General features: G+C 60.2%; 1 protein-coding gene across 8 annotated transcripts in view; it reads left to right on the top strand.

Moving 5' to 3' along the window:
* BRF1 (BRF1 RNA polymerase III transcription initiation factor subunit) overlaps window positions 1-13,412 on the top strand; it is a 69,987-nt gene extending 56,575 nt beyond the window's left edge. For 3 of the 8 annotated variants that reach the window (XM_058567876.1, XM_058567872.1, XM_058567879.1), the window contains 8 exons: window positions 4,408-4,677; window positions 6,118-6,179; window positions 6,843-6,924; window positions 7,029-7,084; window positions 8,262-8,515; window positions 10,061-10,112; window positions 11,065-11,236; window positions 11,751-13,412. In XM_058567876.1, coding sequence (XP_058423859.1) covers window positions 4,408-4,677; window positions 6,118-6,179; window positions 6,843-6,924; window positions 7,029-7,084; window positions 8,262-8,515; window positions 10,061-10,112; window positions 11,065-11,236; window positions 11,751-11,788 — 986 coding nt within the window. In that variant the 3' untranslated portion in view covers window positions 11,789-13,412. The remainder of the gene's footprint in view (window positions 1-4,407; window positions 4,678-6,117; window positions 6,180-6,842; window positions 6,925-7,028; window positions 7,085-8,261; window positions 8,516-10,060; window positions 10,113-11,064; window positions 11,237-11,750) is intronic. The other 5 variants (XM_058567877.1, XM_058567874.1, XM_058567878.1 and 2 more) reach the window with 3 other exon arrangements.
* The last annotated feature ends 541 nt before the right edge of the window (window positions 13,413-13,953 follow it).

Here is a 13,953-nt window from a genome sequence, read left to right as displayed (position 1 = left end):
AGCATCTGGAGAGGACGTGGGCATTGCTCGGATCGACAGATGCAACCCCTCACCTTCACGGTGGCCTGCGTCGAGCCTGCCTGTCCAGGACGGTGGTCCTGTCAGGTCTCGTGGCAGCGTCTGTCCCCTCTGGGCCACCAACACTTTGGATAGAGTTGAACACAATTGTGTCTTGAGATACTTTTTGTTTATTGTTTCCACGGTTATTTTCTTTTTTATCTTTTCTTATTTTGCATGGTTTTGTTTTCTGTTTGTTTTTTTTCCTAGCTAGTTTATTGATTTCCCATTAAACCAGCCTTTGCATTATTTATTAATTCTGCTGCCTTCTTGTTTACTAAGTCAGTAACTTCTGCATCCACTTCTTTCCTTCCGCCTTCTCTCCTTGTCCTGACCTTTTGGTCACTGCTTGACTGGTTTGCTCTGACGCTGGGGCCACGCGTATGCAGGCAGGGTGTCCGCTGAGCGCCGTCTCAGCTGCAGTCCTTGTCCTGCGGTCAGACGCTTTCTGTTGCTCACAGTCTCAGGTTGTTTTTCTCTTTGGCTCTAAGAGTCGAGGGAGTTTAAGGTTTGGGGGAGCGTGAGTGGCCTTTTGTTTTCCGATTTGGTTGTTAATTTCCACGTTTATTGCGTTGTGACTGGGAGTGTTGCTGGCGCTGCCCCTCCCTTCTGTGACCTACTGCATGTTTGTGACCAGGTCCCTCGGTTCGAGAAGCCCATGGGCACTTGGGGAGGAGGTCCCCTCTGCTCCCGCCCGGGCTCCCACCTCCATCGGGTCATCTTGCTGCTTACGTCTTCAGGTTTTCTGATCTTCCCTTACTCTGCCCAGCGAGCTCTCGTGGATCGATGTTGGCTGCCCTTGCTGAGACTCCCGTGGTCACCGTTTTACGACTGTATCGCGCATGTTGGCGCTTGGCTCTGCGTGACGTTGAGGGCTGGGCTCAGCCTTGCACCCTCCTTGGGTCTGAGTGCACGCCCTGTAGTGTCCCTGCATCCGCTGCTCTGCTCTGCCCACCTTCCTTGACCGTTCCTTCGTGTCTCCCTCGTCTACACAGCACAGAGTTGGGCTCTCCTTTCTGGTGCAACCGAAAGCTTTTTCAAGGGTTGAAGCAAGCTCGTTCAGATCTGTCAGTGTGCCTCTTTGCGTGCCGTTCTCTGGACCTTGGGAAGTTTTGTGTTTTTGTCCTGCTGGTTTTCTGTGTGTCATTTCTTCAGTCCTCTGTTTCTCGGGCAGTGACTGTCTGTACCTGCCCTGGCCGGCAGACAGCAGCTTTTCCTCCCCTGCCCGGCTGTACGTTATCGTTGGCCACGGCTGTCTGGTGCTGTCCAGGGGGCCACCCCGTCTGCTGCTCCGGTTTCAGCTTCTCACACGCTTCTCCTCCCAGTGAGACTGTCGGGGACGTGTCCCCTTCCACACCCGCCGCAGTGTGGTTATCCAGATTGTTTCCGCGTTGTTAGGATAGTGGACATTTTACCCCATCCTGCTCCCCGACCTGTCTGGTACTGAGCTTGGGATTAAGCAGAGTGGGTCTGGCCCACCTTGGGTCATGGCGCTGCTTCTCAGATCCCCTACCCCTGAACCACATCCTCGATCTTCGCAGCCTGGGGTCGCAGGACGGCCTGCTTGGAGGGAACATGGCTCCCATGTTCCCTTTCTTCTGTGTGTCTCTCTGCTGCCCGAGATCCTGTGAGGAGAGGGGAGGCGGGTTGGTGCAGGAACCTCAGTCTAGTTCCTGGTGAAGGTGCTGGGGCAGGGCTGGAAGCACTTAGAGGAAAGATAGAGAAAGAGACAGGCCAAGGAACCAGGTAGGAGTCCTTCTCTCAGAAGAATGTGTTGTGTGTGTCCAGAGTGCCGGGCTCTGGGACCCTGCGGCGGACAAAGCGGACAGAGACTGCTGCCCTCCCACTGCTGGCCCTCCTGCAGGGACGTCCGGCGACACACACGGTAATGAAGTGGGCTCCACGGTGCCGCTGCACATGGAGGGAAGGGGCCAGAGAGGACGGTGTTTCAGGAAGGGCCTGAGGGAGTCAGGGAGCTGTGCATGTGGATTGGGAGTGGCGTGTGTTCCACGCCAAGAGCCTGGCAAGTGCCCAGGCCAGCCTGGGTGGGGCACAGCAGGGAGGCCGGCGTGGCCAGTGGGAGAGCCATGGGCTGGGGTGTCCTGGGTCAGGCTGTGCAGGCCGTGCAGGACTGTGGTGTTCATGTGGGGTGCAGTGGGAGCCCTGGGAAGGCCTGAGCAGAGGAGGGACATGGTCTGACTCAGGTTTGAGGGGAGCGTTGACTGTAGGAGCGAGAGCTGCGCTGGGAGGATGAATGGCCTGAGGCCGGCCAGGTGGAAGTGGTGGAGCCAGGGGAGGAGGTTTGACTCTGGAGGTTGGACTCTTCTAGGGCTCAGCCAACAGAATGGGAGTGCTGATGTCCATGGCACGTCGTGGCCAAGGCCTGGGCCTGTTCACCCCAGGCTGGGGCACCCAGGACCTCAGGGCAGAGATCCACCTGATTTGTCCAGAAGAACCATCACCCCATAGGACTTTGCTGCTCTTGGGGAATCTAATGTTTTTTCCCCAGGGAAACATTTCTCAAGACATAAACCCCTCATAGGGCGTTCAGTGCTAACCATGAACTTCATAACACACTTAAAAGACAGCAAGTTAAAACGAGGGTAAGATTTTGTAGGGTACTCTTTGTTAAAATTAAGTCATTGGGTGACTTTTTGTTAACTTTATTGAGGTGTAATTGACATATAGCAAACAGCACATATCTAAAATGCAGTATTTGGTGAGTTTTGACATATGAGTACACCTGTGACACCATCGCCATGATCAAGATAGTGGACATATGCATCACCCCCAAAAGTGTCCTCCCGCCTGCCTTGCCCCCAGGCAACCACTGAGCTGCTTTCTGTTGCTAGTGTCACCTTAAAAAGCAAATTCGCCTGTTATTTTATCTCAAAATGAGTTTATTTGGGAATAGCCAAAAGAATCGTAATTCGGGATGTGTGTGCTATGGCAAACCGTAGGCAAATCCAGCAAACAAAGGAGGGGAGCTGCTTTTATAGAGAAGAAGGGGGAGTAGGGAGGGGACATTCTGAAGGAAAGTCCATTGGGGGAGAGTAACAGTTCAGCGTGGCAACCGCCCCTCATTGCCTGAGCTGTGGTGTTTCTCATTGGCTGGGCTGTGGCGTTTCTCATTGGCTGGGCTGTGGCCTTTCTCATTGGCTGGGCTGTGGCCTTTCTCATTGGCTGAGCTGGGGTGTTCCCTTTGGCTGGGCTGCAGTGTTTCATTGGCTGAGCTGAGGTGTTTCTCATTGGCTGAGCTGTTGCAAGGCTGTTGGGCTCTTTCTCTTGAGTGTAACTGACATGTGTGATGGGGTGTGAGAGCTCCCCCTACAGGCCTTCCTGATTCCAATTTAATTAAAGTTTTTAAAATTAACTTCCACATCAAAGTTAGTGTATCTTCTAGAATTTTATGTAAATAGGATCACGTGGTGTGTACTCTTTGTTCTCTCTGGCTTTTTGACCCAGTATATTTGTTCTGAGTCACCATCAGAAGTTCCTCTTGTTGTGGGGTGATGATCGTTTATCCAGTCCTGGGTTGTAGGGTGTTGGGTTATTTCCAGTTTGGGACTCTTGCACACAAACCACTGTGAACACCTGTGTACAAGTCTTCACGTGGACGTTTGTTTCCTTTTCTCCTGGTGAATACTGAGTTGTGGAACTGCTGGGTCGTGTGGGGCGTGGTCGCACCGTGTCCACTTGGTAGATGGAAAGTGGTAGCTCGAGGTGGCTTCATCTGCATCTCCGTGTGACGTGACGGCAGGTGCTTGTTTACCATCCACGTGTCTTCTTGGCTGAAGTCTCTGTTCACATCTTTTGTCGAGTTGTGTGTTCTCTTCTTGGGGTTTTGAGAGTTCTTTATGTATTGTAGACACAAGTCCTTTATCAGATGTGTAATTTGCAAATAAGTCTGTGGGTTGTCCTTTTGTTCTCTTAACAGTGTTTTTCAAAGGGAAGAGTTCTCAATTTTGATGAAATCTAATTTGTCCATGTTTTATAGATTCTGCTTTTAGTATCATATCTGAGAAATTTTTTCCCAATCCAAAATCACAAACATTTTCTCCCATTTTTTTCCTAAAATGTGTATAGTTTTAGGTATTATGTTTGTCTGTGACCCATCTTGAGTTGCTATTTGCATAGTGTGAGGTGTAGGCCAAGGTCCATTCTTGGGCGCGTGGACATTGGGCATCTTTGGGACCAGGCACATCTTTTGGTGGTTCTTTCGTTCTCGGTTGTTTAAAGAAGTGCAATAAAAGCCTTTTGCAGCCGAGCAGAAGTGTTTCTCTCCACAAAAGCGGGCTCTCCCTGGCTTTCTGCCTGGTTAACACATGGTCTGGGAAATTGTGTCCCTAGGCTCCGCCGACGACACCACATCCAGCGTATTTGGCGAGGAGGATGGGGAGGATGAGGAGCTGGAGGCCGCAGCCAGCCACCTGAACAAGGACTTTTACCGGGAGCTCCTTGGCAGCGGCATTCCTGGCAGCTCAGAGGCGGCAGGAAGCCCTGAGCAGGGCAGCAGGCCTCCCGCCCTGGAGTCCCTGCTCGGCCCCCTGCCCACGGCGGCCAGCCTGGGCATTTCAGACTCCATCCGAGAGTGCATCTCCTCCCAGAGCCGCGACCCCAGTGAGTGGCATGGGAGGAGCAGGGCGGGGGTTGGAGGGGTGGGGGGCTCCTCTGGGTGAGTGCGGTGGGGCTGAGGTTCAGGTAGAGGTTTCCAGGTCTGGGTCGTCCCTCCCGTCTGTGGGAGGTAGAGGTGCTGCTTTCAAGGTGCAACCTTCTAGAAGGGCGGGCTTGGGGGGCATTGCCAGCTCCGCCCTGCAGGGCTGTGTGAGCCATCAGTGACTGGCGTGTGCTGACATCCCCGGTGCCTGCAGGGCTCATCCCCGTGTCTGGGCCTTCCCTGCTGGCTAACCTGGTGGGAAAGCGTTGACTGAGGGCACAGTCTCCGCTGCTTACACGGACGGCAGTTGCTGAGCTCCAGCAGCGGCGGTGACGGGTGCCTGAGCAGGGGCCAGTTGCTCCCCACCTTTGCAGAAGGCCTGGGATGCTGGCAGCTCCAGGAAGAAGGCGGGTTTGGTTCCATCACATTTCACTCCTGGGAGCAGGTCCTGGTTCTCTGCCAGAATGGGCTCCCCAGGTGCACCCACTGCAGAGCACTGGCCCCACCTCCTCCCCGGGTGCTGAGAGTATGGCCTCTGTGAGCGGGGTGCTACTCAGAGACACCATTCAGCTGCTCAGACATTGGTTACGTGCCCTGTGGGCCGGGCATGGCAATGGGCAGCTGTGCACCTGCCCTGGTGGCAGTGGTGGTCTGGAGGAGAGAGGGACAGTGACACAGCCCATCAGCTAAGTACAGGCAGGTTATACCATGAAGGGCTGCTGTGTGGACTGGCATAGGTCCCTCAGAGCACAGGCAGAGGACACGTGCGAAGGCCCCGAGACAGCCGGGGTGCTGCGACTCTGTAGCTGGAGGAGGCCATTCTGGCTGGAGCTCAGAGAGCGGGCAGAGCAAGGCAGAGCACGGAGGGCCGCGAGGGGCGTGTGAGTGCCAGGGGAGCGACGACGTGGCAGAGAGCATCCCAGAAGGCCTGTGTGTGGGCTGGAATCCCAGGACTTGGCAGAGGACCTTCGGGTGACTTCGGGGCCATGCAGGTTGTGCTGTTGACCAGCTGGGGCAGGAGGGCAGTGGCCAACAGGTTTTGGGGGTGTCCTGTGCATGGTCACGGAAGGCTCGAGGGCCCCTCTCCTGGCTTGTTGAGCAGAGAGGTGGATGACCTGCCCTCTCCCAGTCAGGGAACGCTCCTTCTGGACAGGAGAGCATAGGGATGGAAAGGTTTCCTCTGTCACTCCAGGTTAGCGTCCTGCTTCCTCCACGTGTTGCCGGGAGGTAAGCCCCGTCCCCTGTGGGCACACAGAGGGCAGTGCCAGCACCCACTGGTGGCGAGGGGAGCGGGGTTCTAGAAGCCCTTGGACAAACTCCCGAGTCCTGAGATACCAGGTGATGTTTGTACTCATTAACCAGCAGTCGACCCTACGTGACGCTGGCCCTGTGCTTCCCTCTAGAAGATGCTTCTGGGGACGGCGAACTGGACCTCAGTGGCATTGACGACCTGGAGATCGACAGGGTAAGTGGCTGTGTGCTCTGTGCGCCCCTCCCAGGGTTGGCCGGGGTCTGTAGTCTCTTTGCCCGCGCCCCTGTCAGGAGGGCCCCGAGCCTGCACCTGGCTGTTGCCACCTTGTGGCCTGTGACGGCAAACACCATTCGCACCTGGAGCGATCTGATCGGGCATCTCCAGTCTCGGGGGTGCCCCGACCGCAAGTGTGCCGCAAACTCCAAATCCTGAGTTGTGGCCTCCAGGCTTAGCAGGTGTCCAGCAGCGCTTGCTCTCCAGCAGGCGAGAAGCCTTTTCCTGATTCCATCGTCACACGGCACCTGAGACCACCCGTTGGTTCCTCCGTTGGCATCTTGCACCCTCAGCTTGGTCCCTTCTCAGGGACCCGTGTCCCTGAAGTCTGGGGGGCCCAGCTACTGTGTCTGTGAGGTGTATGAGCTGCCGAGGGACAGGGGGATGTTGCAGGGCCAGTTCACGGACCCTGAGGTTGGCCTTGGCGAAGTCGGAGGATGATAGGTGTCCCCGACGTGCTCTCGACGATGAGCTGTTAGCCCAGTCTCCGCACGTGTCCCCCTGGGTCGGAGGCCCCGTCTGTGACCAGTTTACATGAAGGGGAAGGTGTTGTGCCTGAGAGCCAAATGTGCCCTCTGAGCGTGGCGCTGTGCTCTGCCCCAGTATATCCTGAATGAGGCTGAAGCCCGCGTGAAGGCCGAGCTGTGGATGCGTGAGAACGCCGAGTACCTGCGGGAGCAGAGGGGTGAGCGCCACCGGCCCGCCTACCCACCCACCTGCCCACTCGCCCACCTCCCTGCCCACCTGGCCTGGGCCCCTCACTGATCCTGACGCTTGTGGGCCTTTCAGAAAAAGAAGCAAGAATAGCAAAGGAGAAGGAGCTCGGCATCTACAAGGAGCACAAGGTAGGGCGTGCCGATGCACGGGGAGACCCGCCTTTCCCCTCCCCGAGTGACTGTGCAGGCGGTGGGGGTGCACTCTGGGCCCAGACCCTCATCCCTGGCTGTCCAGTCCTGGCTGTGCTGCCCTCCCGGTGGACGGACGTGCCATCTGGGGAGAGCCCCCAGGTGGGCCGGGTCGGGACTCAGGGCCCATGCCGAGCGCCCTGGGCTTGAGTCCTCGTCAGGAAGAGAGGCCTGCCTGGCCTCCCAGGGCCCTAGCCCACCTCTGTGACCAGGAAAGCCTCCTTGTCGTGCCGTCTCTGTGCTGTGGTGGTCACAGCACAGTGACCTGCCTTAGCTGCTCGTGCACAGTCAGATGGTGACGTCTGTCTGCAGGGCCACATTGGGGAGTAGTGGAGCCCTTGACTGGGCAGAAGCAGAGAGGGACCTGAGCCAGGTCATCTTGACGACTTGAAAGCTCTGCTAGAGAGTCCGTCTGGGACTGGGAGGGCAGGAGGCCGGGAGGAGGGCCCCTGGAGCTTAGGGTTGGGGTTTGGACCCCCCCAGCACGTGGTCCGTGTTATTGCACCACAATGGGGGTCCGTGTGGGAAGGCTGGTGGGCAGGAGAGGAGGCAGCAAGTACAACGTGGGCTCCTGTGGATGGTCTGCAGCTGCAGCGCCCAGGACGAGGTCCAGGGAATGTCCCTCCCTGCTGGGTGATGTATCTCAAGCACAGGGAGCACTCGCTCTGCCCCGTTCTCGTGGCTGTAGGGCCCAGCACAGCCAGGGATCCGAGTGGTGGGCCTCTGGGCAGTTTGTGGCTATTGCTGCCTGGCGGCTCCTCCGGCACTAAGCTGGCCACATGCCCTCGGGACCTGCTGCCCGCTGATGGTGGAGGCTGCCTGGGAGCCCTGCTCAGTAGGGAGGGCGAGGGTTAGGCAGGCGCAGAATGGGCCCAGGCTGGCTTCCCCCATCAGTGTCCCTCGGGAGAGCTGGGCCAGGACCTCGCCCACCCCGCACACCTCAACTCCCTGGGCATGGGGGTCCCCATAGACCCTGATTGCTGAGCCCCCCTCCCTGCCCCCTCCACAGGGGCCTTCCCTGGAGTCTGGCTGGCCCCGCTCCCACATCCCCCACAGCGCCTAGCAGGTTCCCAGGTGCCGAGACCCACAGGAGGCTAACTCCTGTGTTTCCATCAAGCCCAAGAAGTCTTGCAAGCGGCGGGAACCGATCCTGGCCAGCACGGCTGGAGAGGCCATCGAGAAGATGCTGGAGCAGAAGAAAATCTCCAGCAAGATCAACTACAGCGTGCTCCGCGACCTCAACAGCAAGGGCAGGGGCCTGCAGAGGGAGGATGCGCGGCCTGAGGACAGGGCCAGCGCCAGGAAACTGTCACGGAGGAAAACGCCGGCCAGCAGGAGCAGGGCTGACCCTGTGGCCAGCGTAGGGAAAAGGTACTGTGCCCGGCAGGCTGAGTGTCAGGGCTGGACTGGCGCAGGAGCCCCGGGGCAGGTGGAGGAGGCGTCGGGGGTGTTGGCTGCCTGCAGGCTGGGAACTGGTGTCATTGTCCAGCATGGCCGCCACTGCCCACGGCTCACCTTCGCATGCGGGGCCGGGAGCTGAGGAGGGGGCTCCAGCCCTCGAAGGTCCTGCAGCGTCAGGGTCTGCTCTGTTTCAAGGAGTAGGTGGGCTGGGCCAGTTCTCTAACCAGGGTCTGTTTTCCTGGGAGGGGTCCATGTGCGCCCCTCCACCGGCTGCACTGCCTTCTCTGCCGAGACGGATGGGCAGGGAGGTGACAGCAAACTGCCAGTGGGAGCGCATGGGGCCAGGTGGAGAAGGTGTGAGCAGTGGCTTCACTAACTGCTCCTGATGGGCCTGCGGAGCCGGGTCCAGGCAGCTCTGCGAGCGCCTCCTGTGCCGTGGTGTGCTGGTGGGCGGCTGTGAGCCCACACCCTGGGCCCCCACAGCGCCTGCCACTCCCGTGGCTGGTCACTGTGGCCCCTCTGTGGAGAGAGGCTGGTACTCAGCCCCATGACCACCCACCTGGCCCTTGGGCACACTGGATACCGCAGGATGGGCGGGTCGCCCCCAGGGGAGGGATGGTGCTTGAGGCTGTAATGCCACACTCCCACCCACCCCGTCCCTGTTCTCCATTGCTGCCATTTTTAATCGTGACTCATCTGAGAAGTGTGTCCAAGTGTTCCCCTCTGATGATGGGCACGGAAGCAGGCACTGCAGGGTGGTCTGCCCCCATCCTCCTGGGCCCGGGGCCGTGCTCCCCCAAGCCTGTCACCTCCTCTCTCGCTGGTCAGTCTGTGGTCACCGTGTGGACTCCCAGGCCATGGGAGGCAGCCAGGGGACCCTGAGCCCTCGGGTGCTTTGCATGCCTTGCAGGGTCTCTTTCCTCTCAGGACGGTCAGCCTGTGCTTTGGTGAGGCTGCACGTCGACCCTCGCTGGGGCTCATGACACCTGTCAGCAGTGTCCCCACAGGGATAGGCAGAGAGGCAGGTGTGGGCAGTGTTGCTCGGTATCCCCTGCTCCACTCACGGTGCACACCAGAGCCCTGGGCTGCTGGGCCCATGTGCCTTCCCCACCCAGCTCAGCCTGTGGTTGTCAGGTGGAAAGTGTTGTGGGCACACCCCCACCTCACGTGTCCAGCTGTCCCCCTGGGCCGTGCTGTGTTTGCTGTCCAGGCTGTGGGAGGTTTGGCAGCTGGATCAAGAGGTGGGTTTGCATGAGCAGTGGGGCAGCAGCCCCGCTGTCTGGCTGGGGACCCACTGGGGGGCTGGGGCTGTGGGCGAAGTGGGGGAGTGTGTGCTCCAGGTGCTCGCAGACCCTCCTGTGAGGTCCTTCCCCCCTCCCCTCCCCCCTCCTTCTCCTCTCTCTCCTCCCTCTCTTCCTGCTCAGAGAATGTGCGCCCACATCTGGGCAGGGCCACATTCTTCCTCACCAGTGGGCGCTTCCTGAGCTGAGGACACCGTGCTCTACTTTCTTCTAGGTTGAGGCCAATGGTGTCAACGCAGCCGGCTAAGAAGGTGGCTGTGGGAGAGGTACGTTGTGACACAGCCAGGGTTGGGGACCTTGGGAAGCAGCAGACCCCAGACACGATATCTGTGAGTGACCTGAGAAGACAGGCCCTGACGGAGGGAGCATCAGCCACTTCTGGTGCTCCAGTGCTGTCCCGGCCTTGTCCCAGCAGGGCAGAGAGTCCTGAGGCCCAAGGGTGGCAGAGGGAGAAGTGCCCGGGGTATGTCTGTTGCACAGGGGGCCTGAGAGCCTGAGCCTGACAGACAGCGTGTGCCAGTGTCGAGGCATGCCCCCTCCAGCCCGGGCCCCAGGCCGCCTGCAGGGCTGTCCCTGCCTGCGCCGTCTGGAGAGCCTCTATGTGGGCCCTGAGGCCCCAGTCCCCGGGTCCAGCCTGGCCGGTGCCGGCGATCCCTCTATCGATGGCGGCCTTGGCTTGCAGCTGGGCCCTCCCAGGCCAGCGCACAGGGGTCTTCCCTCCTTATTGCAGGGTCCTGGTCTGGCCCAGGAAGCAGGAGGCAGAAGCAGGAAGGGAGGGTCCCCGAGGGGTCTTGGGGGCAAGCACAGGTCGGGGTCACTGGCGGTGGGCCTGAGCGTGAGCCTCTTCTAGACGGCTTTGCGGCCAGGCCGTGTTCTTGGGCAGGAACCACGTCTGCCTGCGGTGGGAATGCAAGGCTTTCTGGAGGCTCCTGAGTGTGCATGGGGTGACGGGAGAAGCCAGGGGGCTCAGGATGTCCTCACTGACTGCTCTTGAAGGGCGAGAAATGTCCCCACTGTGGGTCTCAGCCCACGGCATGGCCTCCAGGAGGCTGGACGGGGCCGGTGAGCCTTGGGAGCCCGGCTGACACTGTGAACAGCTTGAGTGTGGGGCCACTGTGGCGGGTGCCGCCGCTTCTCTGTGGTGGTCAAGGAGCCGTGTCCCATGCCCCGTCCCCTGGCGCAGCTGTCCCAGAGCCTGTGCTCCTCGCTCGCCCACAGGCCTTGCTCCCAAGCTCCCCTGTTGCGGGAGCCGAGCCTGTCAGGCCTGCGGCGGTTGTGGTGGAGAGTGGACCTGTGTCATACCACCCCGAGGAGGACCCCGACGAGGAGGACCCTGACGAGGAGGACGGAGAGCCCTGCGTCAGCGCCCTGCAGATGATGGGCGGCAATGGTGAGGGGGCCATGCGCGCTGGCAGGGCCAGCACAGGTGCTGGGCAGGGCAGAGGGTGCTCGCGAGTAAAAGGCACAAACCATCTGCCCCTAATGATCCTAAACTCGGGCCTGTTGGCTTCAAGGTAATCTTTCTTTCACCCTGAAAAGAAACTTGAACGAGGACGTTTTATAAATTGGCTGTATTGGTTTTGAGGCCCTGCCTCTGGTGAGGGCTGGCCGGGAGTGCTGCCTGCCAGCTGCCGGAGTAGGGCTCTCCACAGCGTATGGCTCACGCGGCTGCTCAGCGAGGAGCCAGGATCCCCGCTGCGTGCACGCCAGGCCGTCCGCCCCAAGGACCTGCAGGGATGAAGAGACCAGAACGGGGGTCCCCACTGGTGGTGGCGGGGCCTGTGTGGCTGAGGCCTGCAGAAGCTGTCCCTGGAGCCTCAAGGAAGGGGCAGCACAGGGGGGGCGCCGGGGCCCCTTGGCCTCACCGCCCTCGTCAGTCTGTGACTGTCCTTTGTGCTTTGCAGATTATGGCTGTGACGGTGAAGATGACGATGGCTACTGAGCTGTGACCTCGCATCCAGGCAGTGTCCTGGTGGGACACCCTGCTGGCGCCTCGGGAGGGATCCGGGGGCTCTGGGGCCAGGGCCTGCAGGCGTGAGCGCTGAGACGCTTGGTGACGAGACAGGCGCTGCCCTGCCTGCTCCGCAGTCCTCGTCCATGGCCACACGTGGCCTTTGTAGCACTTGCTGTTGGGACTACGTTTTGAGCACTGTAAGAAGTGTTTGCCTGGCTAGGGGGACCAGACGGACTGTCTGCATGTGTCTGGTCAGACGTGGGTCTTAACAGCCCGGGAACTCTCTCAGGCGGGCACTGTTGTGTCCCCTGTAAGAACACTGAGGCCAGGGAGGCCTAGCACTGGTCCAGGCGAGAGGAGGGCTCGGCGGCTCCAGGACTCCACTCGGCCTCTCGTGGACCCAGTGCTTTGCACGCTCCCCTCCTCACTGTCGCTGAGAAGCACTTGGCGTCCAGCCCCTCCCTCTGCTGGTCCGGAGCTCATGCAAGCCTCTGGCTGCAGCCCTCAGCCAGGCCCCTGGCCTCCCTCCTGCCACCTGGGCCCTGGAGGCCACGTGGCTCTACCCCCAGGAGCCTGGAGGCTGCCTGGCCCCAGTCCGGCCAGCTGGTGAATTGAGTCAGTTCAGTATTGCTCAGCAGACACACGACCCGCTCTATTGCGCTCGTATGCACAGGTGCCCTGGGTGATGACTGCGCAGCCTGAGCCAGGAGGAGAGCTGTGGGCGCTTCCTGTCTGAGCTGGGATCCAGCTCAGCATCCAGAAGGGAAGGAAGGCAGGGTTCCTCAAGCCCAGCCACCCTGCTCTGGATGGTTCCTGCTGCCGTGAACCACCCCTGGGAGCCAGGCCTCGTCCTTGCAAGGCCCAGGGACCACTTTCAGGGTCTTCACTTGGGCATTGCTGCTCTGGGCGTAGCGGCGGGGGAGGGCAGGTGCTTCTGCTCCTCGAGGCCCTGGCCTTGGCTCTACCCCGCCCCCCAGGCGAGGATGACCACAATGGCAGAGCCATGCCACACTTCCTTCCTGGGGGCCAAACCCCCTCCCGGAGCACAGCAGTCTGCAGGTAGGGGATTTTGAGGTCCTGTGTCTGCATCCTTCTGCCTGCACTCTGGGGCTCCGAGAAGCGTGGAGTGAGGGGTGGGTTTGGTGAAACAGAAAGACACATTACTCGAGCGGAAACCCGCTGAGGTTGTGGTCTGTGATTACGCGTCTGGCTCCACCCAGGAGGAGTGAGGCCGAGGCAGTGTGCCGGCCTCGTGGGTGGCTTACAGCGGGCAGGCTGGACTGCAGCCTCCTGCTGGCCTCCAAACTCCATGCGCCTGGCCCCGTTGTCAGATCCGTGATGGGGAGCCCGGCTCAGCACATTCTCAGAGCCACCTGTTCTCACTTCGTCAGCAATACCCGCTTTTGTAGGAAGTGCCCATGCCCGTCGTGGACTGTCCTGGTGCTGGGCCCTTCCTGGGGTCATGGGGCAGGTGAGGATCTGGCTGCGGCAGCTCTTAGAGGAGCCCCGAGGCTCTCGGGGCTGGGGAGCCTGCTGTGCCGTGCAGGGAGCAGACGGTGGGCCAGAGCAGAGATGATGGGGCGGGGGGGGCAGGTGGAGGTGAGGCAGTGGCTGTGGGGAGCAGCGGAGGAATCCTCTTCAGTTAGAGCTGCCTCGTGGGTGGCTGTGGGCAGCTGAGTGCTTCTGCTCAGAGGCTGGGAGAGAAGGGGTTCCTGGGCCCCCAGAGGGAATGGAATCAGGAGGAGTGGGCGGTGGATGGGACTGTGCTGTTCTGCAGGAGCCCCAAGCTGAGCTTCCCAGAGGGGATGGTGCTGTGGCCCGGTAAGATGACGGGCAAGTGACACTTAGACCAGTGAGTGGGAGGAGGAGGAGAATGGGGAGGGGTTCTTCCAAGATGTTTGCAGCAGAGGGAGAGGCTCCTGGGGGTTGGGGGGCGGGATGGGCAGGAGGTGGAGGAGGTCTGAGGGAAGGGGCAAGTGCCCTGGGAAGAGAGCTAAGGCCCGGGAGTAAACAGGCTGGTTCCCCAGCTCTGCCTCATCCACCCTTGGGGAGGGTGGAGGGGTTGTCGTGCTGGGAAAGGAGGCCGGAGGGAGGCTGGAGAGGGGCAGGTGGGGCCCGAGGACTGGATGTTGAAAGGGGAGGTCTGGGGCGGC

This window comes from Diceros bicornis, chromosome 24, assembly GCF_020826845.1.
Source record: "Diceros bicornis minor isolate mBicDic1 chromosome 24, mDicBic1.mat.cur, whole genome shotgun sequence".
Classification (NCBI taxonomy): Eukaryota; Metazoa; Chordata; class Mammalia; order Perissodactyla; family Rhinocerotidae; genus Diceros; species Diceros bicornis.
Note: the sequence above shows the minus strand (reverse complement) of the source record. Positions and strands in the feature narration are given on the sequence as shown.